This window comes from Portunus trituberculatus, chromosome 40 (genome assembly GCF_017591435.1).
Source record: "Portunus trituberculatus isolate SZX2019 chromosome 40, ASM1759143v1, whole genome shotgun sequence".
Classification (NCBI taxonomy): Eukaryota; Metazoa; Arthropoda; class Malacostraca; order Decapoda; family Portunidae; genus Portunus; species Portunus trituberculatus.
In genome coordinates, this window is record NC_059294.1 from 23,614,129 (window position 1) to 23,640,830 (window position 26,702).

General features: G+C 38.9%; 1 protein-coding gene across 1 annotated transcript; it reads right to left on the reverse strand.

Annotated features, from left to right (window-relative positions):
* Window positions 1-374: 374 nt before the first annotated feature.
* LOC123515917 (exosome RNA helicase MTR4-like) lies at window positions 375-26,531 on the reverse strand. The gene is made up of 16 exons (XM_045274816.1): window positions 26,374-26,531; window positions 17,989-18,105; window positions 16,957-17,557; window positions 14,683-14,877; window positions 14,126-14,423; window positions 10,467-10,627; window positions 10,149-10,274; window positions 9,880-10,030; window positions 8,401-8,573; window positions 7,683-7,823; window positions 7,389-7,550; window positions 3,795-3,983; window positions 3,282-3,504; window positions 1,564-1,715; window positions 1,229-1,343; window positions 375-572 (listed from the first exon to the last, which is right to left on the reverse strand). Exons 1-16 carry the CDS (start codon window positions 26,478-26,480, stop codon window positions 418-420), a joined length of 3,066 nt encoding a protein of 1,021 aa, XP_045130751.1. The 5' UTR covers window positions 26,481-26,531; the 3' UTR covers window positions 375-417.
* Window positions 26,532-26,702: the final 171 nt, after the last annotated feature.

A 26,702-nucleotide genomic window follows, 5' to 3' on the forward strand; every position in this document is an offset into this window, starting at 1 on the left:
ATTGTGTGGAAACAGTTTCCAAACTGTTTGCAAACAATTTCCGTGAAACTGTTTCCAAACTGTTTGGAAACAGTTGGTTCCAAACAGTTGGGAAACATTGTTTCCAAACAATGTTTCATGGTGTGGCCAGGCCTTTAAGTCATTCCTCTCTTACTCAGTTTGAACAGCAAAGTAGAAGGCTGCAATAAACATATCCAACATGTTCTGTGTTGCATAATGAAAACAAAGCACTTTGGGATGAATGACTTCAAGGCTTATACATTCTCTCAACTCCTCAGCAATTCATTAATCTGATGTCCAAGTAAGTACTGGAACAATGGAGGGCATCTGTACGTCTGTATTGAAAGCAGAGGAAGAAAAATATAGGAAAGCTCTTTTATATGTACATAATTACCATTTATTGTAATTTTTAATCTCTTACAAGTACAAACTTGCAGCAAACACAATGTCTCGCTTCAGCAGTTTAATGCCTTCTGAAAATTTGTTCTCTAGGTCGATCCCAATGGCTTTAGCAGCCTGAATCATCTGCCTCAAGAGCTCCTCAAGACGACGCATGGCCCGGATGATACTTCCTGTAGGTGAGAAGGAAGATTAATGATACTGAAAGGATGAGAGTGTAGATGTAATATGGGGAACACTGGCAAACATTTGACATACTAAAGCAAGCTGTGTGAAGAACTAGCAAAATAAAAATAAATAAAAATAAATTAAAAAATTAAAATAAATAAATAAACTGTGTGAAGGACTAGGCCACAAGTCTGAGATAGATAGAGATAAAGATAGATAAATCGTTACTGGAGGGAGATATAAAGGCAGGAATAGATAGATAAACAGATAGAGATCGACATGCACAGTAGATACAGATAATAAACAAATATTCTCTCTCTCTCTCTCTCTCTCTCTCTCTCTCTCTCTCTCTCTCTCTCTCTCTCTCTACTGCACACACTATCAGAGTACATGAAAATTATATTAATAGGTAAATGGGGTGTACTGATAAATATAAACTATGAATACAAAATCAAGAGAAGCACACAATATTTGGCATAGGGAGATTGGGGTTTGGGATTATGCACTCAGTAATGAAGGAGTTAATAAACTGTAAGGAAGTGAAATGCATTTGCAACTATTCTTGATATGTTCCATGGCCTGGCTGTTCACATTTTGACATGGGTAAAAATCTAGTTATAAAACAGACATTCCTGTCAACAGGAAGATACCTAAAACTTGCCTTCAAATATATCAGTTTTTTTGCAGAGCTCCATGAATGATGAACCATTGCACCATTCATAAACAATATCCATTAAGAATGGCTTAAATTGTTCTACATAATTGGACTCATCAATCTGTAAATTGAAATGGCATTAGGATAAAAATTAAAATTAACAATTTTGTTTTTCAAAAATCTTCAAAATGCAATGAGAAAAACTATCAATTCAATGTATCATAATTAAGCATTCAACAATATTATAGTAATATCTAAATCTTAGATTTTTAGACTTGTCCCTTATCTGGGCAAATCATTTTCATACAAGTACATGACAATTTTTGCCAAGAAACACTTACCTCCAGCTTGCACTCGTGACTCACTCGTGCAATGCGGCGGGCAATGTCCTGCATTTGTCTCAGAGGACCAGACAGTTCTTCACCTAGCTTTGGCATTTCTGAACTTTTTTCATCACACACAAAGGTGCTCAACAAAGCACATGTTTGGGATGCTGTAAAATCAATATAAGATAGGAATTACATATGCTTTCTGTATTATGATAATGGCATTTCTTATGGTTTAGTCTGTTCTCAAAAGATATCATAATCTTTCTGATTTTTATGATAAATTTTGTACAGGATGATTCAAAGGTGATCTACCTTTCTTTACTGAATCTACTGAAAACTTTGCTACTGCTTTAGAAATCATTTACAAATTGTCCTCAATTAACAGTTGCCCAGAGATACGACAATTTTAAATTGTGGAATATTAAGAAAGAAAAGTAAAAATTATATAAAGGAAATACTATATACAGTGATCCCTCGTTTATCGTGGTTAATGGATACCAGAACTCCCCGCGAAAGGTGAAAAACTGCGAAGTAAGATTTCCCCACCTCCCCCCCAAGGAATTTTGGTGTATGTGTATGTGGGTACCAGAATATTTAAAATATGTTAACAGTATTTATACTTTACATATACAATATTTTACTTAAATCTATTTAATTATAAAACCTTATACAGTAAGTATACATTTACTTTCTCTCTCTCTCTCTCTCTCTCACATGATAAGTAACACTCGCCCTCTTTGATCATATGCAAAAAATTTCACTTCACTGATGGTCATCATCTTCCTCTTGGGTTCACTAGAGGAAGCTTTCGCAGGGACACAGGGCTTAGGCGGCAATGTAAGGGCTTAACGAATCACTACTTAAACAAAAAAAGTTGTCGTGAACACAACACTAAGATACAGTATGTGAGACAGTAATCAGCGTGGACGAGACTGACAAGATACAACCAAGACCCATGGAATAGAAGATCGACCTATGAGGCATTCAAAATGGGTCTAATGTGCACATCCGTGGCGTCAGCGGGTTCACAAGTAGTCAGAGCGGGGATGTTGGTTCAGTTAGCAAGCTGCCTGGTCCTAAGGTATTCACGTGCTTCTCTCTCTGTTCCGCGCCAACATTGGTCACAATGCCGAGTTGTCGTGACTGTTTTAATTATCAGTAGTATATAATATGTAGTATGTGATAAATGAAAACTATTTTTTTTCCTGGTAATTTTGTACCTTAAGACATTAGTAAATTTCTGATGTTTAGTTATTGAGAAGTAAATTTCTGATGTCTTATTATTGAGAAGTCCCCATTCAGTTACTTGTGTAGATATAAATTACCTCAGTTATATAAGTAACAAAAATTAAATAATAATAATAACAAAGACAGCAACACAATATTAATATTAATAATAATAAGAGCAAAAGTTTAATAATAGTAATAATAATAATAATAACAACAATAATTAATAACAGCAAGAGTATTGAGATCATTAAATATGATAATGATACAACGGTCAGAGAGAGAGAGAGAGAGAAAGAGAGAGATTCATAATGTGAAGAAGTACACAGAAAGGTACACTTCTGCTGTGTCCATCTCCATATGGGCTGCCAAAAATATCAGTGCAAATTACAATGGACCAGATTCTCAAGATGGCTAATAAAAAAATTTAATGTGATAAAAACTAATGACACCAAAACTGAATACTGATATTATATATTTTATTGTAGTAGCTAGAACATTACCTGATAAATTATTGAAGAGACCATTGAATAACATTTCAGTGATCAGCAATTCATCAGCAGCAGAAAGTTCGCAAGCCACCCGACCCTTGCGTTCAATCACATCTTGGGAAGTGGCATATCCCAGACGGCGCAGCACACGCTTCCGACACTTGAGTTCATCCATTTGTAACAAACTTCTAGCTTTTTTCAGGTCAAGCTCTGCATTATTCAGTTCTTTCTTCAGCTGCAAGTAATAAGAGGTTTTTGAATACTATAGTTAGATGTGGAAATGCCTTAATGTCTTTATACCACTGACACTTTCCAATACAATATAAACAAGCATCTTAACTTATTGGTCGAAACATTTTTCTAACTGGGAAATTCCAGATTAGCTTCACACACACCACTGCAAGACAGTTTTTTTGCTTTCAGTATTGTGAGTACACTATTTCACTCTTGTCAAATATGGTCTTAACTAATATGCCATGCTTATACTCAAATTGCCAGCAACAGTCTCTAAATATAATGTCTTACCTCCATTTTCTTTGCATATTTCTCATACAGCATATCTCGCTCTGGATCTCTATGAAGTTTGTGAGACTCTAACCGAGTTTTGAATTTCTCTAGCTTGTTGACAATTTCTAAGAATACATCTTCCTTTATCTTCATGTTCTTCACAGGATCAAGCAGAAACTGACTCTCAGGAACTCTTTTCACAGCCTCCTGGAAAAGGAAATGATAAGGAACAAGATGAGGAAAAATGACAATGAAAAGAATAAATATAAACAATTTGAGCAATGAATTTATTGACCTCACCTAACAATGATGTTGCAGAAATTTTGAAAAGTTGAACTTAACCTGTAAATTGTGAGCCATAGCTCAGACTAGGGACTTAAATAATTTCTCTTGAAAGTTTACCCCCATCCCCTATGTAGGAGGGGAACCAGCCAAGGGCAACAAAATTGATAAAATAAATATTACTATTAAGGTACTAATCCCACGCTTGCATCAACAAATATGCATCACTAGTAAGTCCTGTGATGCCTATTGACTATTTTCTGTTTGATATGCATCACTTTACTCTTAAACTGTGACATATCATGTGATGAACAGCAGATACTATCACCCTACCTTCTAGTAAGGACAGAAGCGAATGTTGAAATATACAGGTAGCATAGCAAATACAGGAGGAAAATCAGTGATATTGTTAATTACCAGATAGTAGAAGTTAATTTCTACACAGTCCTCCCCTGCTCTCTCTCTCTCAAGAGAGAGAGAGAGAGAGATAAGAGGCATTGATACATCAAGGGGTTATGTTGATAATAAAGGTAGTAAAAATACTTATCAACATGATGATGATGATGATACTACTACTACTACTACTAGTGAGAGAGAGAGAGAATGATACATCAAGGAGATATGTTGGTTATAAAGGTAGTAAAAATATTTATTAACATAATAATATTGATAATGATGGAGATAGTGATGATGATGATACTAATACTAATATACTATCTATACCAGGGGTGGGCAAACTTTTCAGTGCTAGGGTCACATTAAAATAAATCACAATCTCATATGGCCACATACTATATTAATTAACCTAAAATCATTAATATTTAAAATACAAAATTAAAAGCTTATAAAGAAAAAGCCATTCTCACACATTTGCACAATGAAATGCTCACAATAAGAAAAAACCATTCTCACACATTTCCACAACGAAATGCTCACAATACTATTTGGCATTATTTATTAACTTGCTCTTTCAAATTTACTAACATAAGTTGGGCAGCGTGCGGGTAGTTTGCCTTCCCCTGATCTATACTTTTAAAATGAATATTTATCTTTATAATCAATGTTTCATATCCCCTGCCTTTTGCAGATATATATATATATATATATATATATAATTTTTTTTTTTTACATTACAAGGGCACTGGCCAAGGGAAAACAAAAAAAAAAAAAATCCCGCTGGTTGCCAGGCCCTGTTAGAGGAAAGTAGGAGAAATAAAAACAAAAAATCTAAAAGGAGGGTCCAGTTAACGTAAGAGGTGTCTTGACACTATTTGAAAGAGTTTAAGTCATAGGCAGGTGGAAATACAGACACAGGTAGAGAGTTCCAGAGTTTACCAGTGTAGGGAATGAAGGAGTGAAGATACTGGTTAACTCTTGCATTAGGAAGATGGACAGAATAGGGATGAGAAGAAGTAGAGAGTCTTGTGCAGCGAGGCCGCAGGAGGGGGAAGGCAAGCAGTTAGCAAGTTCAGAAGAGCAGACAGCATGAAAACAGCGGTAGAAGACAGATAAAGATGCAACATTGCGGCGGTGACTTAAAGAATCAAGACAGTCAGTTAGAGGAGAAGAGTTGATAAGACGAAAACTTTAGATTCCACCTTGTTTAGTAAAGCTGTTGTGTGGATCCCCAGACATGAGAGCCATACTCCATACACGGGCGGATGAACATATATATATATATATATATATATATATATATATATATATATATATATATATATATATATATATACATAAATACATACATAAAGGCAACCCCGCTTAACGAATGGGTTACTTTCCTAAAAAAAACGTTCGTTAAGCGAATTTTCGTTAAGTTAACCAATTATAACAAGTTTGACCCCTGACTTGAACTTCCATTGAGAGAAAAAAAAGCGAGTGCATCATAGTACGGTAAAAGGTTTAATGAAAGTAAAAATTATGAAGTTAAACATTTAAGCAGTTTAATTTAAGACTAATTCATTATAATGTACACTAATGTATGTATATAAGTAACTTTATATTGTTGATGATCTTAAATTTATGAAGGGAGGGAGTGTGAAGCGGGAAATACGCTAGCTGGCAACCTGTGGAATGTAAACAAAGGACGCATCATTGTACCACATACAAAACTTATGTACCACATTTCCACAAGGCTTTCCATTTTATTCATTGCAGTCACGAGTTAAGTTTTTTTTTTTTTTTTTTTTTTTTTTTTTTGGCTTGCTTGCAAGGAAGATACGGTCTCACCAGCTTTCTTAATAGAGTCTGCTTACTTGAAAATAGCAGAGACAGTAGATGGAGTCAAGATGGTGGCAAGCAATGTTATTAGTTTTCTCGCCTCTCGTGTCTGTGAATAATATCCAGCTTCACTTTGAGAGTAAGAGACTTCCTGGTCTTCTTAGCAACGCTAGGCAACATTTCAGGGCTGGTTGCAGGGCGTTTCGGTAGCTTGTTGAGCAAGGGAAGACGAGCTGGTGATGGACACTGTTATTGTTTTGAGCTGAGAGCAGGGAAGTGTAGGTGAGTGAGTGGTGCGTGCTTTGTCCACAAGAGGCGCTGGTGATACAGCGGGCTTTCAAACTTGGAAAAAATTACCTGGATAAAATAAAGCGAGCTTGGTGTTGTTAACGAGCGAGCGAAATTTCATTGTGTGAACCTTCATTAAGCGGGGGTTGCCTGTACACACACACACACACACACACACACACACACACCATCTAAATTGTTCTTGTTTTTTTCTTCATTCTAATCTTTCTTTGCTTTTTATTTTACTACAACTGTTTCCTAAGTAATTAATTATATCCAATATAGTGAAAGGAAGGGAGAAAACAGTGGTTGTCAGGTCAAGCAGAGGTGGGACAGGGATTAAAATTCCAGTGTCTAACTCATTCACACAAAGGAGGAGGAGCTGAAAAGAAGGAGATAAGAAGTGATCCTTTTTCTGTCTTAGCCAATTTGAAAATTTCAAAATGTATCATTGTCTTCCCATATTTTTACATATAAAAAGTGAACTCACTAGAAGTTGAGGCAATAGTAACTATTTCATATGCTGTAAAGGCTATTTTTAAAATTTGAGAGCCTATATTTTGCTCCCATATGACTAGAAATGATGTTTGGCAACTCAGGATATGAGTGCTTGTGTTGATGATACAGTGAAAGAAATTTACTTTACGTTAGGCTATGTACCATGTAGTCTATTGTGCAGCTAAAAATAAATGATCCCAAATTATAAATAAATCTGATTATTATCCTATTGTGTTTAGTGCTATATCTAGACATCCTCCTCCCAACCTTTGGTATATAGTGAAGGAAAGGACAAGCATTAATTCACACATTTGTATTACAAACCTGAATCATCTTTATGACCATAATTCGTTGGTCCAAAGGTTTGAGGTCAGATGGCAGCTTGAGTCTTACAGCTGATACTTCTTGTACACATTTCAGTGCCACAGCCATTATTACAGGCTCACTCTTCTCTCCAGCTTGGGCAGGTTTGACCTCAGACACCACCTACAAATAATAAAAGAATACGACATTTAAGAACAGTAATATTCCATTAACAATTCTTTAGCACAGTAGTTGAAAAAAATTTTAACAGAACACAACATGTATATTAACCATCATGTCATGCCACTAATGTACCTTGGAAGCAGCAGTTGCCTCAGAGACCCGGAGAATGACATCAACAGTAATGGTGGGCGCTTCTGTTGGATTTTTCTTGTCTTCTTGCTTCTTGTAGCTCAGTACTACTCCCCATCCAAAGTCATCATTGTTATTCTTAATCTGTTAACCAAATAGCATACTTTATTCTGTAATGCTTATTCCATGAAAGGATCCACAAGCTAATTCTACATTTTATCATCAATCTTACATATGAGCACATCAATGATGTGATAAATCTTAGCATATTTCTTTGTTATAACTCCTCTTCTACAAAATTAATTTTTTGATTAACAGTTAAGCAAATATAGTAATAATAAAATTACTGGAATATATCATTCCTAGTGGCTTGATAATTAATATTAACACTTGGTTATTTCTCAAAACCTTGAAAATTTTGCTAAAATAATGTTAGTTTATGGATATCTTAATTACAATGTTTGAATGTCTAACATTTAGGCCCCCTTTTTGCATGACCCCATGGTAAATCATTTAAATTGATCACCCTCCTTAAATCAATCCCTACCCTTCATATGAAAGCTTTCACTTGGCAATAAGATAATCCACCCAAAATTAGAAGGGGTGGAAGTTCGAGTGGAAAAAAAGACATATCCTGTGTCCATTCACAAGTGCTCATATTATATTCTTTACCTGTCAAATTCTACGTTCTCATTATCTACAAACTAATAAACAAACTCACATATACAAGCCTTCCAGGCTGCAAGAATGGCATGATGTAGATGGGCCGAGTTATGAAGACATGGCGTTCCATTTGAAGATTCTGTATTGTCTGCTTGATTGTGAAATAACTCTCTACCTCATTCTCTCGAGGAACAAAAACTTCCCCTAGATCCTTATCGTATTTTCTCACACCTGAAATTTTGACACAAATGTACATATAACATGCAAAAGAAATATCTGTTGCATGCAAAAAATGGAATCCATAACCCGTTCAACAAACACACACTGGGCCATCCAGGGAGATGAGGTAATGTTTAACCCCTATTTATGGCTCAATTAAAACATTTAGAATTCTGGAAATACACTGTTGTAAAGTGGAAAAGTTGGCACTTCTATTTGTTTTGGTTTTATAACTCTACATAAGTATGAGAGGAAATGACAAATATTTTAGTATATGACACTTGAATCATTCTTAAAAAGACACAATAATGAAGGTCATCTTGTACACTAGATACAAAGCCAAAGACCTTAAAATTTTGCACAAAATACCATTGTAAATTAATAAATTTTATACTATGACTTATATAGAAGTTAGATACAGTTACGTAGGAATCACCTGGCACTGCATGAATGAATAAAGTAGGAGGGTGAAAATATTCTGTACTTTTTTCCTTAACCCTTTGAATACTGTGATGAGTTTCCATTTTCATTCTGCTTACTATTTGATGATTTTACGTAGCTTCAGAAACTTATGTAGAGGATTAAAATAATGAAGAATGGCCATCAATCTTCTGACCTCCACAGACCTTTCCTAATGTCAATAAAATGGTCTAACCAGACAAATCTCAAGGTAAAAATGTGTTCCAGTATTGAAGGGGTTCAAGTTAAAAAAAGCTATAAAAAGACCTTTAAGGCACAAAAAACCAAGCAAAGTGATAAAGGAAAGCAAACTATGGAATACCCACAAGCCACCTGTAACCTCACAATGCCATCACTACCAGCAGCAAGACATCTAAGAGTTATGATCACCTTAATTTTGGCAGTGAGTGAGTCATACAGTTTCCCTCATTAGATCAGTGACAAAGAGAATACCTCTATGGTCTAAACAATATCTTCTGCTGAGTTCTGTGTCACTAAATTAATTTAATACATCCTTTCTGGATAAATAATTTCTGATCTGGGGATGTGAAGCAGCCACCTTAGCAGTGGGAGAGACTGCCATAAGTTGCAAAGACAGGGTGGATGATTGTCCAGGAATAGACAAATCCATTTCACATTGATTCCTATGGGTAAACATTTAATTTTTTAAATATTTCTATATAATTTTCTTTCACCTTCTAACTAGCTTCCCTTTCCTACTAGGATTTTCAATTTCACCTACATATATTTAGTTTACAAGTATGAGATGCCACCTGTTAGTAAAGGACCATACCATTCAGCCCATCGTCAAACCCTGAGTCTATAATTGATGAAATATTGTGAGTGACAAACAACTTACGGTCACACAGCTCTGGGATAGATGAATAATTCTGAAACTGGAAGAAGGATCTTTCTAAGATGTACTCTGGATTGATCTGTTCCACACGCAGCAAATTCAGTACCATGTTGTAGGTCAGATGAAATGCAGAGTTTATGGGATCAGCTTTACCCTGTAGGTCAGTGAAGAGAGATAGGCTGGTCATCATGAAATTAAAAACATACAATACAAAAGTGTTCTCAGTATTTTAAATAAAATCATTAAAATAGGTAAAGTCTTATTAAATCTACCTGCACAAGGTTTTTGACCACTGATGTGTTGAGCTTCTCATCTACCATCATGATTACAATACCCTTGTCATCCTTTCCTCGGCGACCTGCACGGCCAGACATCTGAATGTACTCTCCAGATGTCAACTGAAATATAAACTTTCATAAATATCCAAGAATACTAAATATATTGTTTATAGGAACCTATCATCTAACTAAATAAAGAATCCACATACTTATCTATATTAAAGATAACAGATTAAACCAAGCATGCTGAAGTCAAGTATGTAGTCTAATTGAAGATGAATACAGTAAAATCTGTCGCACATAGTTCCATACCCAACGGAAGTCGTGGCCATCAAACTTGCGGACAGAGGTGAAAAGAACAGTCCTGGCAGGCATGTTCAGACCCATTGCAAAAGTCTCAGTAGCAAAGAGGGCTTTGACCAAACCTTCACCAAACAAGATCTCAATTGTTTCTTTTATTATTGGCAGGAGACCTATAAATAAAAAAAAATATATAATACAAAATAAACAGTGCTTGATACTTGACTGCAAGATTATGTACCAATTTATCATTTATAGTAAATTATCAAGAAATATCAAGGATTTTAATAGAAGACAAAACTGCACAATTAAGAAAATTAAGCATCATTACCATAATTCTCATCACTACACTATATAGTCGGGTCACTTAGGGCGGAAAAAAGGCTTTCGCTTCACCTTAGGTGAAGGAAGTTTTTTGAGGGTCTTATCCTAAGCATTTTGTGCCGCTGAATCCGAAAATCATAGTTGGGTCACTCGTTATTGGTAAGTTTTTGCGCAAATTGCAAATTTCGGAAATTGGCAAGAAAAAATTGCAGAATGAGAACCAGACGTCGTAGGACCCTGGTTTTTGTCTTAAAATGAAGCTTTTTAAGAGTGCATAAAATGTTATGTAGTACTCCGTGGTTGTATCTGTTCGCATTACTGAACTATAATGGAAATTATAGATAATTGGAAAAAAATGGAAAAAATATAAAAGGAATAATTTTGGCCTTAAAGCCTGATTTTTAAAATTAAAACTAAATTTTAAAGAAGGAACTGAGTTCCTTTTTAAAATTTAGTTTTAATTAGTAAAAAATAAAATAACAAACAATTGTTCTTAGGACACATGTAATTAACGAATTTGTGCAAGGGTGGGCAAAATTATTGCGTAGAACAGGGTATTTCAACTGAATTATTCACTAGCGTTTAATCGATCCAACAAAACAAGCATCTAGGTCTCACAATAAATAATAGTTTAATCCAGAACACAAAATTTCAAACAACGAAACCGAGTCTCCTCCGCGTATTTTGGAAAATCACAATTAGAACATAAAAAATACAGAACACAAAATAGCGAGCGTTCACAGGTTGAAAAAAAAATAGAATATCTAGTCGTCTACGCCATCGACGTCCTCATGCCCATCTTCCTCGTCGTTGATGCACATCTCGGGGGAGCAATCGCAAAGCTCCGAACAAGGAGTCTGCAGGCGTTGACAGCGGCAGCGATTGGTCGAGCAGTTCGTCTTGCATCCGCACTGCATCACATCCATGATACTTTGCGGGCGGGAGGCAGGGTGGAAGGAATAGGCGCCAGGTCTGCTTCGTAGCCATACTTGGTCGGGTCGAGGGTCACCAACTCCTTCTTCACGGCCCCCTCCCAGACGACGGCCTGTAGCTGGGCTCGCATAATGTGCTGGGTGGTGGCGGCGACTGTCGGAGGGGCCAGTGCTGCTCCAACCTTCTTCTTCTGAAGTGCCGTCCACCTCGCCTGCGGCAGAGAGCAGGTATATCCGTAAATTCTACTCACGAATCGGCACAGCACGTCCAGGCTCTCTTGCGTCAGCGGACCAGGGCTTCGGAGTGTACCCAGAGCATCGAGGGTTGCCTGGTCGGCCGCCTGGAACACAGGCCAAGCTTGCAACTTGCCTTTCCTGAAGAGGGCGCAAGTGGTGTCGCAACCAGTCAGAGCATGGAAGGACGTGATCACATCCGCGTGAGAGCCCAGTTTGTCGTGGATGAGCTGAACGTTGAAAGTCGTCTTGCCAAGCTGGAGGCACGTGTTGGGAGGTATCTTGGGGAAGTGTCGGAGGAGGAGGACGAGGACGTCAGTGTCCGGAGAAACTACGGTTGCCTCCACATCTTTGTCGAGCAGGAGAGATGATATATCATCTTAGTGTCCGCTTCCTCTTGTTCTGAAGCGAACTTGGCTCCGTCCGGTCCAGAAGTTGCCACGGCTTTGCCGCGCCACGCGCAGACGACGCGTAATCCCCATGAATGGTGCTGGATTTGGGAGGCAATGAGAGAGGTCATAGCATCCTTGTTGCTTTTGGTGGACAAGATGTGAGCCATGGTCATTCCAGCTTTGATCCTCGTCGCTGCTTGGATGTCCATATCGTATCCTCCACCTCGGGCTCGCTGTTCCCTCGTCTTGTCTTTGAGGGACGCGCCGATGTCGTACCTGTCGAAGACAAGGTGCAACTCCCGTAGCCAACACCCAGTCGGGCAACTCTCTGCAGGAAGGATCCAACTAGCTCCTTGAAGTTTGCTGAGCCGGAAACGGGTGCTGCTGAAGGATAGCCATACCGTCGAGGACCAGCACGCGAGAGGATGAAGGGGGTTGGGAGGCCGTGGAGACCGCCGCGTTCATCTTCTCCAGAACCCTGAGAAGGGCACTTTTTGTCGTGACCCGCGGGTAGCCTTGGTCGTCAAAGAGGGCAAGAGGGAACAGGGACAGCTCATAGATGGAGATGATGGTGTGAAGGTCCAGACTGCTGTCGAGTTGACGGCGAGCAGCAGGCGCCGATTGAAGTCTGAGGATCCCGTGACAATCACCTTCTTCCCTCCGATTGAAACTTTGGCTTTCTTGCCCAGCGTTTTGAATGTCTTGGTAGGCAGACGATGAAGGACTTCCCATGGACTTTGCTGCGCAGTCCTGATCCTTCCCTCTTCGTACTTCAAGAGAGCTTCCTTGCCAGTCTCCTCGATCCTTGTCAGTGCGTCCACCATCTCATCTGGAGCAACCTTGCGGGAAAGGACGGTGGTGAGTTGGGCTTTCTCGCAGTGAAGGGGTTATGCTGGCGAAGAAGACCCGCAACCTCTTTGGTCATCTCGTGTGTCTTCTTCGTGACCGCTGGGCTGTCCTTGTGGTGCTTTGATGCCGTAGCAGACCTTCCGAAGGATTTGGCCTTGATTGCCAAGAGTTCGTCTTGGATCAGGAAGAACTTGGTCCTCGTCGAGGATTTTTCGTGATCCCTACCAGCCCACCGTCACCTTTCAGAGCCCGGTTCACCTGTTCCAAGGCATGGTCGCAGCCAAGAGACGTGAAAGGTACCAACGACTTTCGGACGACCCAGTGTTTCTCCAAGTACGTCCACGCTCTTGGATTCTTGAGTCGGAGGTCCTGCATCATGGCCACGTAAACCGGGACGAACCGGGCGTAGGAGCTTCGATTCAGGGCGAAGAAGAACGGTCCGAACTCCTCCAACGTCTTCAGGTGCAGCGCCCAGTCTCCTGTCCGCACAGCCCTGGTGTAGTTCAGAAGCAGGAGGACCATCTTGACGTACGTCATGGAGAATTTGCTCAAGGGACTGTCGTCTGATCCCGCTGACCTCAGGATCTGCAGCTTGGGTAGGATCTAATTTCTAAAATCCAGTCTTCCATCCTTTGCCAACTCCTTTACATTTATTTGCGAAATTTCATTACCGTATGTCATAAAGTACGACCATGAGGGGACAGTCAGAGAAAAATTCCCATTTTCTATGAATCATACGGTAGTGCCTTTATGAGAACAGATACAGCCAGAAGCATTTTATACAATTTCCGAAATTTGCAATCGAAAACTTACACTATATATACAATTACAAAAGAAAAAGAAATATACCCTATTTGTCAGCACACAAGATAAACCTCCAGATAAATGATGCAATATTCCATAGCTACCTCCCATTGGCTACAAAGCTCAACACACCAACCTCCATGGTGGATGCCAATTCCTCTTCTCAAGAGAGGCAACACAGAGACAACTTGAGGAAGCTGTTTGTCTTCTTCTGACAGCACACCAATGGCATTCTGAAATACTTCATCCACAAGCTTCTTCTCTTCTGCTAAATTGAAGTCCAGTTTTGACATCTGGAGGGCGTAAGCCTCACATTCTTTTTTTGAAAAGCTAAAAATGATAACAGGAGCAAAGTTGCGTTCCATGATCATTTTCACTAGTTTGAAGCAATCTGAGCCTTCTTTGACTCCACCCTTCTTCCCCCTCAAATTTCCCTGGAAAAAAAAAAATAAATAAATAAATAAATAAAATAATAATAATAACAATAATAAATAATAAAAAAATATTAGTAAATAAATAAAGAGAAAAAGAAATAAAATAAATGAATAAATAAAAAATAAAATAAAAATTTTTTTTTTAAAAAACACAACTGTCTTACAATCTGTACAAACATTTCTCAGATACAAAAAAAAATCTATATTTGTGAGGAAACAATGAAATGAATGTTTATGTGAAGATATCCACAACATATACCTGTTCTGGTGCATTCTGCAAGACAGTCATTGCTGTGTTGAAATTATCCTCCCTGAACTTGCCAGTCTCATCCACAGCCAAGTATATACCTTCTCCTCCTGCTGGGAAAATGTAGTGCTGAAGCGGAGTGGGGCGGTAGTCTGTATACACTACATGGCAGGGCTGATGGTGTAAGTGGCAGATCCATTGGGCAAACTACAAGGAAAACTTCATATCAAATCATTTGGCATATTATCAAAAATAACACATGTAAGTAACTGAAATCTTAAAGATTAGTGGACATCAATACAATCTTACAGCAATATTGATTCAACAGGTTAAGAGCTGTAAAACAAAGACATGCTGAGAATAACACTTCCATCCACTTGAATCAAAGGTTTAAGCTGAGTTACTATAAACATGCCTGCCATATACAAACAAAAGCATTCCAGTCATAATAAGCAAAAAAAAATCTACAAAAGGATAATAGAATGAATGGTAGGTTTATCATTATGACTGAATGAATAAGTTAGGCAAAGGATAGTGTGAGTAGAAACTCATATTCTCTGATTATTCCAAGGGGAGTACATTTCCCTTACTAGTCATATCAAAAGATATAAATGCAATATGCTATGTGTTCTGTGAGGAAAGTCACACATTCACAGATATGAGATCAAGTCATTCTGGGATGATAATATTCTATGATAAAATGCTTTTAATGCCAGTGTTTAGAAATATATAGGGCACTCATAATATGAATGCACATCAATGGCAAATGGATACACAGTCCCATCTGCAATATCCAGCTGATCACTGTTGCCAAATGGAGTTCATTATGTTTTACTTTTTAACTAATGCAACATCAACACCAGGTCCTTAACCCCTTCGCGCCGGATGTTAAAAAAGCCCGCATGTATGATATACGGGTGGTAGTGACGCGCGCCCGAGCGCGGCAAACTCGTGCAAGCTTGTCATACTTGTCGTCTTTGTGTATTATGCTGCTATTTTTTAGTCACTATATCGCCTTCCAAGAGGAAAGTGGACACTTCTCTCGAGAGAGAGAGAGAGAGAGAGAGAGAGAGAGAGAGAGAGAGAGAGAGAGAGAGAGAGAGAGAGAGAGAGAGAGAGAGAGAGAGAGAGAGAGAGAGAGAGAGAGAGAGAGAGTGACATTTGCTAATATTTTAGACACAAGCAGGACGATGTAGCTTATCTTTCGAGAGGAAGAGGGGGAGGGAGGAGAGAGGAGAGAGAGAGAGAGAGAGAGAGAGAGAGAGAGAGAGAGAGAGAGAGAGAGAGAGAGAGAGAGAGAGAGAGAGAGAGAGAGAGAGAGAGAGAGAGAGAGAGAGAGAGAGAAAATTTGTTGTGTGTGTGTGTGTGTGTGTGTGTGTGTGTGTGTGTGTGTGTGTGTGTGTGTGTGTGTGTGTGTGTGTGTGTGTGTGTGTGTGTGTGTGTGTGTGTGTGTGTGTTTTCACGAATGTTACAAAGCAGGACGATGTAACTTATCTTCGAGAGGAGAGGGGATGGAGGAAGGGATGGAGAGGGATGGAGAGAGAGAGAGAGAGAGAGAGAGAGAGAGAGAGAGAGAGAGAGAGAGAGAGAGAGAGAGAGAGAGAGAGAGAGAGAGAGAGAGAGAGAGAGAGAGAGAGAGAGAGAGATGGGAACAGTCTATGCCATTGGGTAATTTTAGACACAAGGCGGAACGCATGTAGCTTATCTTTAGTGATTGGTGGAGACAAGGATGGTGGGAGGAGCACTAGGATTTCAAAGACAGCATACGGTGTGTGTAGTTGGTATCCAACACACTATACGGGACAACTGAACTGAAGAAAGCTCAGAAAAGAAATATGATGCCTACGTAGGCGTCACCGTATTTGCTACTGGGGCTTCATGACGCCTACATAGGCGTCACCATATTGAAGGGGTTAATTTCATTTAAACTTTCTTTATAAATAAAGATCCTGATATACAATCACATCAACACTGGAAAAAACTTAACACATGTGAATAAAAAGTAGTACCTTTATGACGACGATGTTCATCACTGTAGATCTCCCTCCCTCCCTCCCTCCCTCTCTCTCATGGACTCCTAGTGTGTTTCATATTTATGTGTCCTGCAACTTCTGAGCCAAGGCATTGAAAGCATTTTGCCAGAAAACCTTTGACTTAAATATTTGACTTTCCTCATGACTCATGGGACACCCTGTATATGATATACTAAACATAACAAGTATCTATGACACATTTTTCAACACTTATAATTGATTTGGTTTGCAGTTAGGAAGATGGCACACTAACCTGGCTTGCATTTGGAATAGTAGCCGAGAGGAAGACGAAATGCACAGTGGGAGGGAGAAGAATAATGGTTTCCTCCCAAACGTAACCTCGTTCCTTGTCTCTCATATAGTGTATCTCGTCAAAGATAACCCAGCCAACCTCTCTTGTCACCTCAGAACCTCGATACAGCATTGAACGTAAAATTTCAGTTGTCATGATAAGGCAAGAAGCATTAGGATTGATGGTTACATCACCTGTTAGCAATCCCACATCAGTAAACTCATCACAAAAGTCTCTGTACTTCTGGTTACTCAAAGCTTTGATAGGAGTTGTATATATAACTCTCTGCTTGTTCTGTAAACACATTGCTATTGCATACTCTCCCACAACTGTCTTGCCTGCAGAGGTGTGGGCAGACACTAACACTGACTGGTTATTATCAATGCATAATATAGCTTCTTTCTGAAAAGGATCCAGTATAAATGGGTATGTCCGTGCTGGTTTTTCTTTTGGGGGTTTGAGGGGCACATACAATTCACCAGGTGGTACTGCAACTTCATGTGTGCAGGCCTCCACAGATTCTATTGTGTGGATACTTATTCTGGGCATTTCTTCTGTCAACCTGAAATATACAATGAATATTCAATATCCAAATAACGAACTTCCTGGTTTTCTAAACTCAATGACTCCAACACCTTCTTATAAGTGAGACTATAATAGATATGGTACTGATCTGTTCTGTCCAACTTCCTCACGTTATCAAAATTTTCATATACAAAAAATTGAACTGTATATTCCTCTGTACATCTTGTTTCATCATGAGAACAAACATACAGAGTTAGAGTAGAGAGATGGTGACTCATCTTTATTTTAATCTGTCACATGAAACACAGGATATACCATACAGCCTGTGTCTAATGAAATACATAAATTATTTAGTTTATTATATTGCAGGCTACATTCTTTATTAGTTTTTCATTTACCAGTGTGTTCTAACAAGTTAACTGTTAAAAGGTTCTGATGCCAAAATTTGACTATGCTCCCTTTTCTTACCTCAGCTCTGACTCCGCTGCCTCCACCTGTGAGCGCAGTTTCTTGTTTTTTTTCTCACTTTTGGAATCATCTTCATTTGTTCGCTTCCCAAGTAGTAGGTTAAGTTCCTCAGCTGCTCTAAAAAGTAATTATAGAAGTTTAAAAAATCTTTTAGTAATGAATAATTGATGGAGTTAGACACAAAAATGGCAAATTCTGTTACAAAGCTGTAAATCCAAAAATTCAAAATCATACTTGTTTGAAATTTGTAATACCAAAATCACAGACCATTTTACAATATCAACAATAATCACACAAAATATTATAAATGCATCAATAAAACATCATTGTAGGATAAATTATACATATATTAAACTGTCAAACAGGAGACCAGTCTCAATTAACAAAAGCTGAAGAATCAACAAGAAATAAAGTAAGTACTGGTAGCTTAGATATATCACTGCTATATTACCAGTCTCTGCTCGCTCCTAATTGAATAGCTTGATGGAAGATGTGAGAGGCTGCAAGAAAGACAACCACTTTGACAGTGCCTGGTTGCCAGCATAATCAAAAGCATTTAATTTTACCAACTCTTCTCCTTTAAAGATGTTATCACATGAGCTCATTTTTCATCAACTTTATGAAGATTGACAATACCTTGAGCATGATCTGTCTCACACACACACACACACACACACACACACACACACACACGGCCCGGTAGCTCAGTGGTTAGAGCGCTGGCTTCACAAGCCAGATGACTGGGGTTCGATTCCCCGGCCGGGTGGAGATATTTGGGTGTGTCTCCTTTCACGTAGCCCTGTTCACCTAGCAGTGAGTAGGTACAGGATGTAAATCGAGGAGTTGTGACCTTGTTGTCCCGGTGTGTGGTGTGTGCCTGGTCTCAGGCCTATCCCAAGATCGGAAATAATGAGCTCTGAGCTCGTTCCGTAGGGTAACGTCTGGCTGTCTCGTCAGAGACTGCAGCAGATCAAACAGTGAATTACACACACACGAGACAGCACATAGTGAGGACGCATTCTGCTGCCACTCCTGGCCCCATCCGCTGCCGATCAGCTGACTGACACAAACAAAGGAATTACCGGTTGAGTTTGCATGGATTACTGGGCAGGAACTGTGTGGTCCTGTCTCCAAAATTGAGGTTAAAGGATGTCTGATAAAGAGAAAGTAACTATCGAGCACGCAATTAAGCAGGTACGTGGAACGAGATTAATTGTTTGTGTTTGAAGATGAAGGACAGGAGATGGCGGTAAGCCCGTTTGGTGGCTTCCAATTGATGAATACATGACAGTCATCAGACATGAAAGAAAACTTGAAAATTTCATAAGAGAAATTAAAGGATTGACAGGATGATTCAGAAGATAGAAAACTTCAGAGAGAGTTGAAGGAGAGTGTAAGAAGGCTAGATGATAATGAAAAAAACATTCTAAAAGAAAATGAGGAATTAAAGAAGAAAGTGGCCCAATATGAGAAATTGCTGAATGAAGGACTGGGTAAAGTGGAGAAGGAGAATAAAAACATAAAGGAACTAGTGAATAAGAAAGAGGAAAGGGTCTAGGAAGTGGTTAAAAAGGAAGTGACAGCATGGAGGAAAAAAGATGAAGTGAATTACTAATGAAATACCATGATATTTCATTAGTAATTCACTATCACTCAGTGCCACAGAGTTGAGGTTATCCTCATGGCATGAGCATATATGAATACTAAGATATGATATCCATTATAGCAGGCAATAGAGGAGTGGAAACATAAATTTAATATCGTGATGAAAGCAACACGCAGGCTAAAAGGGTCACAAGAAGAAGAAGCGGCCGAGTCGCCGTGAGTCTCCGCCTCGTCTGTGGCCGATCTTATCTCTGCTTTATTTTTTGGTATTCCATGTAAGATTTCACTTTATGCATTACAAAAGAAATCCTTTCTTGGGGGCAAGGTTTGTAAAAAGCTAATAGAAAAATATATAAATTTTTTTAACCCATGTGGTATGTTGGGATCCAGGCCAGAATGCATCCCCCCTATTTCCATTATTTCCTATGGGAAAATTACGTCCGCTTAACGAATTTCCGCTCTATGAACAGCTTTGACACCCCATATCCTGTTCGTTAAGCGGAGTTTTGCTGTACCTGGATTTAAAAAATGGCTTTCGACAAAGTACCACATTTGAGACTCCTATGGAAGTTAAAGAATAGAGGAGGATTGAAGGGTAAAGCTTTAGAGTGGATGGAAAGTTACCTGAGAGGAAGGGAGATGAGAACGGTAGTAAAAGATATTAAATCGGAGTGGAGGACAGTAGAGAGTGGAATACCACAAGGGTCGGTATTGGCACCTATACTTTTTCTCATATACATAAATGACATGCCAGAGGGAGTAAACAGTTACATGAACTTATTTGCAGATGATGCCAACATGCTCAGACAAGTTAAAAACAAGGACTGTGAAATATTACAGGACCATAACAAGATCTGGAGGTGGAGTAGGAAGTGGGAGATGGAATTCAATGTGGATAAAAGTCACGTTAAGTAATTGGGAAGGAGTGTGGAAGACGACCAGAGGGGATCTACAAGATGGGAGATAGTGTAGAACCGAAAAAAATCAACAAGGAGTGACTATACAAGAGAATAGTCAACAGGATAGCCATGTGGACAAAATATTTGACACATACAATTTGATAAGAAATATCAGATTGGCTTTCCACAACATGGATAAAGATATGATGAAGAAACTGATATCCACTGTGATGAAACCCAGATTGGAGTATGCAGGGGTGGTGTGGTCCCAACACAAAAAGAAACATGTATGGAAATTGGAGAGACTGCAAAGGATGGTACCAGAGCAGAGAGATGACATACGAGAGAGACTGAGGGCTTTGGATCTACAAACACTAGAGTGAAGAGAGAGGGGGGACCTAATACAAGTCTACAAACTAATGAATGGAATGGACGTATTGGATAACGAGGAGCTGTTACTAAGAGATGAAGACACCAGTAGAAGCATAAGATGTCATAGTAAAAAGTTGAGGATGGGAAGATGCTTCAAGGATGTGAAAAAATTCAGCTTTCCACAAAGAAGTATAGCAGCATGGAATAGTCTGAGTGAAGATGTAGAGTTAGCAAGGAGTGTGCATAGCTTTACAGAAAAGTTGGACAAATGTAAATATGGAGACGGGGCCACACGACCACAATGCCCAGGCCCTGTAAAACTACAACTAGGTAAATACACACACACAGTAATTTTGTTGACAGCAAACAAACATGGATCCTCTCATGCATAGGGAAGCAGTTGCTACTCTGCACTTTATTACAAGTTTTGTTAACTGAAAATGATCCAAATGAACTTAAATGGTATTCAGCGTGGAGTAGAGAAACAGAAGCTTTCCAAAAGTTTAAACATCAATTGAGTCATAATAACTAAAGTTTGGTGTTATGCATCCATGAATCAAATATAATGACATGTGAAATTTAGTGATATTGTATTTCATCTAAAATAAATTTAATTAAGGATAAATAAATTTCAAAAAGTTTACTTAGCTTTTTCATATTATATGCAATAAAAGTTGAAGATAATCCTTCTCCATGGAGACAATCTCTGTTTGATGATGTCAGGGAGAAGATAAGTCTATGGGAAGTCTTAACTTTGCACTTTAGATGCAGGGTGATTTTTTGAGCCAAGATTTTGGGAAAAAGGTGCCTCCTATATGCTGCCAAATTTCAATCATTTTTACTCTCGGTGTTGGAATAAATTTCAGACTTGGAACAATCTGAAGGTGGCTGAATCTAGCAAATTTGGGTGAAGTCAGCACCATTGGCGGGAGGTAAACCTTAGTTGCCACTTTGTTTTGATTCTACGTTGAGGTCTTGCTCTTATTCCCAGGTGGGATCAGGACATTTGATCAGTTTTCCATTTGACCAGAGTCACTTTAACCTGGTAGGATGGTTGAGTAATATTTCATATAAGTACACTGATCTCGTAACTAACAAAAATATTTCTTAAATATTGTAGTGACAAGGTGTAACAGACGTGAAACAAAGAATCCACAAGGACTAACTATGCTAATGGTAGTGCTGCCATCACCCAGTATATTCTTAATAAAGTAAGGTCTCGGTTTACGTCAGAGTTACGTTCCTGAAACATGATGTAAGTCGATTTTGTACGTAACTCGAGTTTCCGTACATTTCAAAGCATATTATCGAGTTTTCAACCAATCATTGTTTATGGTCATTCAGGTAAGTTAAAGGTTATATTGTTATATTATTTACAACTATGTAGGAATATAAAACACAAGCTTGTTTTTGTTGTTGATTAGGGCCACGAACGCGAAGGACTGCAGGTTGCAGAGAGGGTGGACGCCTGAGGCCGCCAGGAGGGTGGGCAGGTCGAATGTTGTGATGCCCCAGGGCGGACAGCTGGGAGCGAGTGCAGTGCGGTGGGAGTAGAAGCGTGGGCAGCGGGCAGGAAATGCAATAGGAAAGGGCAATAGGGATCAGCAGACAGGCGCAGACGGTGCAAGTCAGCTGCGAGTGTCGTGTGGCCCAGGCGAAGGCTCGGAGTTGTTATTGTTGTGATGGGTGTGCGAGCCCTCAAGGTCGTCAACCTCCCCATTGTCATGGTAACGGGCTTCCCATTTTCTTCTTCCCTCCCTCACACACAGCTGCTGCCTCCCTTCTCATGTCTTTTAATTATGTCCTCTTTTTCTTGTAGCATAATGGTTTTCCTTTTCTTAGCATCACTGCTGTCACTAAGAAGTTTTCTCTTTGGTGCCATTGAGCAAGATACTAAGAACTTGAGTCAGTAAACGCAAAAGTAGGATAACACTCTTGCCAGGGGCGATGGTGTGGTGGAACCGAGGCAGGGTGTTATTGTATTCAAGCGTGAGGCGGGCAACCACCAACAATAACAATAAATCCCGCACTTTACGATTTATAAATTTTCAATTTTTTTATTCTTAAATTGCCTTATAGTGGACTGATGTAACTATGAGTTTGACGTAACTCAAGACCAACGTAACCCGGGACTTTGCTGTACCTGGTTAAGTGACACTCGGCAAGAAGCTAACCACCTAAAGGTAAATAACATTGATTTCACATGGTTCAACTGAATCCATTCTTATTTATTTAGGTAAAAATTTGGGGTCTTGGAACGGATTAAAGTTACCATTTACATTACTGGTGAAGTCTTGTGATGGTGGCCATTCACACATCTTCATTATTATTATCATTACTATTATTATTATCATTATAATAGCACTATATTGTCTTCATGTATATGCCTTGTGCCCACACTCTATATTTTCCTGCTTGCCTTGGCATCTCCCTCAGTTGCTGGTACTAGTGTCTTATGCCGCTTTGCTCTTATACACTCCACCCTTGTTATTATGTATCTGGTTGGATTAATACACTGTATAGCCCACAGTGTTTACAATTTAGACCTTAAACCTCCTGGACTGCTGAGTGTTAGCCAGGTGCCTCTACCTGGAACAGCCTCAAATTAAAAGACCACCCAGAAATAACCATCTGTATTATTGTGTACATAATGTCAAGCCTCCCTTGCCCTCTCACACCATCATCTTCGTGTGCCAAGTAACTTGCCACCAAAAGGTAAATAATATTGATTCTACATATTTTAATTCTTATTTACCAGATAAAAATCTAGGGTCTTGGAACAGATTAAAATTATTTACATTGTTTCCAATGGGAAAAACAGTTTGGGACTTACAATAATTTGGACATGGAACAGCCTTCTGAAACAAAGTTTGAGGGTCTTTTACACTTCTTCCATGTTGCAGATTACTGCCTCTCTTCCAGCAGAACAATAGTCTATAGCAAGATTGCATATATAAGGTGTGAGGTATCAACACTTGGCAGAGTCAAGGTTGCATTTCCCTACTAAGATGCCATGTTAATGAAGGGGAGAACTTTTTTATAGAAAACACGTCTTGATTATTACCTCAACACCAATATGGAAAAGAAGTTAGGATTTTGGAAACACCAATTTATATAGAAACAGAGGGAGAGAAAGAAAGACAGAGACAGGGTGAGGAGGTGGAGCAGGGTTAAAAAAGGCAAGCCCATGATTTATGGAGAGGTGGCAATGGTGTGGAGATAGTCTACTCTGACCCTGATGATCCCTTGTCTTCCTCCCCTCCTTTGTCATCTCAGCAAAGTCCTTCAGGCAATCAGTAAATGCTTGCTAAGGATGCCACTGGACCAAGTGGGAATTGGCCACAAATTCATCTATACTCAATAAAACAAATCTTTACTACTATATGTACACTTCTTAAATAATAACTAACTCTTTTATTACAGCATTAAGTGTAGAATAAGGTATCTTAAATGTTCTAAATATTTTTTTGCCTTAGCAAAAGAGAATAAATTACTGAAGGGAAGGGGGTGAGGGTTAAGAGTCTTGCAGACAAACCACTCTCAGTAATGGACAATCCCTCATCCCCAAAAATATCCACTACTGCAAGGTATCCCTGTGTGCCCATGTGTGAAATCAATCATGGTGATTGGTTCTTTTGTTTGAGCAGGCAGCCACTGACCAATATAAATAATACATAATAAATATAGCCAATCAGAATGGTTTGTGGAGAGAATGACTCAATCTCAATCAGTCTATGGAAGATGTTTGAACAGGGAGGGTGCTGCCTTAACTATTTTTACTTTATCACCTGACTTTATGAAGAAAAATAAGGTAACGACTTCATATTAGTTTTTTTTAGTATTGTTAGTCAGGTTAGTATATTCTGCTTTGGTTAGATCAATGGTTTCCAACCTATGGTACATGAGCACTTTTGAGATCACATGTGATTTTTAGTTAAATCTAATTCACTTCTCAGAAAAATTATTATTGCCTTACACAAGATAATCTGTCACTGATCAGCTGGTGGAGAAGAAACAGATGCATCCCTCACATTAACTTGAGTTTGTGTTCTACATGTGAATAAATAAATATTTGCTGGAATTGAGTTTTTCTGAAAGAAGGTGGTACACAAGAACTGTACCACACCTGCAAATGGTACTCGCTTAGGACACTGAGTTACATCAATTTAATTAGACAAAGTTCATTTGTTCTGAGGAAGACATATCTGCAGTAGTCTCAACTAGGTTATGTTAAGTTAGGTTAGGTTAGGTAGAAGTTAGGATTAGGTTAGTTTTGGTTAAATAGATAAGTTTCAACAGGTTGACGTAGCCTGTAATGATGGTGAATACTCTCCACAGCAGTAAGTCAAATTTTTGCTGTTACTTTTGTGGTACTCTGTGATTGTGAAACTATTTTTGGGGAAGGCTGGGAGGAAAAATATGAAAAGTACTGATTTGCGATGGAAATGAAGAACCGATTCATTCAAAACAGGTTGCAAACTACCAGAAAAAAACTGTTTCACCCTGAAGTGAGAGTATGGTGTAAGACTGTAAATTTATTTGAATTTATTGACTTCTTTTCACCTCATTTACTGCCTTAGATGGATTTAGTGTGGTTTAATTAGGTTTAGTTAGATTAAGATGTCGGGCACTGTCCTAATACAGTGGTCCCTCCATCTCGCCTCATTTCCTAGCTCCCCCCTTCACAGCTCTTTCATTTGGCTGACATGACCTGAGAATGAAACTAAGATAACCAAAACTAACCTAACCTAACCATGCTATTGGTCAGAAGTGTTCTAAAGAAGACATCAGCAGTGCATGTCGCCTCAACTATGTTACATTAGCTAGGTTGGGTTAGCTTAGAGTTAAGTTACGGGTTGTGTTAGGTTAGTTATAACTATCATATTTTCAATGCCAAGTCATGTCAGCCGCGTGAAAGAGCTGTGAAGGGAGAGCCAGAAAACAAGGTGAGCTAGAGAGACCACTATATTAGAATGGTGCCGGATGCTGGTAGAAAGCACATTTAGCAACCTCATCCGATGTGATATGATTTTTCAAGGAAAATTCACAACTGGCAACTCAATCTGGTGGGTGGGGCTGAGGCCGCTAGGGACCATAGCTCGACATTGGTGCCCTTTTTTTTTCGAATTCACCTTTTTTTATGGTTTATCGTTTTCAGTGAAAGAATAAATCAACACTTCCTACTAGTGATAAAAAGGTGGAGGGAGAATAAAAAAATAATAATATTCGACGGAAACGAAAAGCAAATTCATCCACTTACAACACGCCGAAATATCATTAATAAAAAATAATAACAATATATAACACGTCTCTCAACTTGAAACAGACCCACAAGTAAAATTTTACCCAGCAGTCACCACCACAGCATTGACGTTGCTTCTCAACTTCAACAGATCTCTTCCAAAGTTCACCGAGACTAGAACCAAAACCATCTCCGAACACAGACCGCTATCACCTTATCAATCATTATTTACTGTGTTCACCCATAGTAATTAAATCATACACTTACTTCTCGCTCTCATACGTGCTCACTTCTTCTGTGTCTGGTAAGACCTGGACCTGGGTGTCCCCTTCATTCTCCACAAAATCAAACAGGTCATCCCCAAAGCAAGCCATGCTGGCGTGCTGGCGTGCTCCTGCGTCTCAAGCTGTGCCTGCTATCATCGTCACCATCAGGAATCTTGATTTTGAAATTAATCCTACAGGTGGCTTCGGATTGCTCCTATCATAGGCCAGTAGCGCTGTATCGATAAAAATCCTTAGGGAAAAAAAGAAGAAAAGCATACCATGGTGTTCCACTCCCTTGGTATATGGTGTTCCAGAAATTTGCCAGTTACT

Bases quoted from the DNA above. Each gene is read 5' to 3' on its own strand.
- LOC123515917 (XM_045274816.1), bottom strand. From the start codon at position 26,480: ATGGCTTGCTTTGGGGATGACCTGTTTGATTTTGTGGAGAATGAAGGG. The intron at 17,558-17,988 runs GTAAGAAAAGGG...TGTATATTTCAG, and splicing joins GCAGCGGAGTCAGAGCTGAG to GTTGACAGAAGAAATGCCCA. The intron at 3,505-3,794 runs GTAAGACATTAT...TATTACTTGCAG, and splicing joins AATATGCAAAGAAAATGGAG to CTGAAGAAAGAACTGAATAA.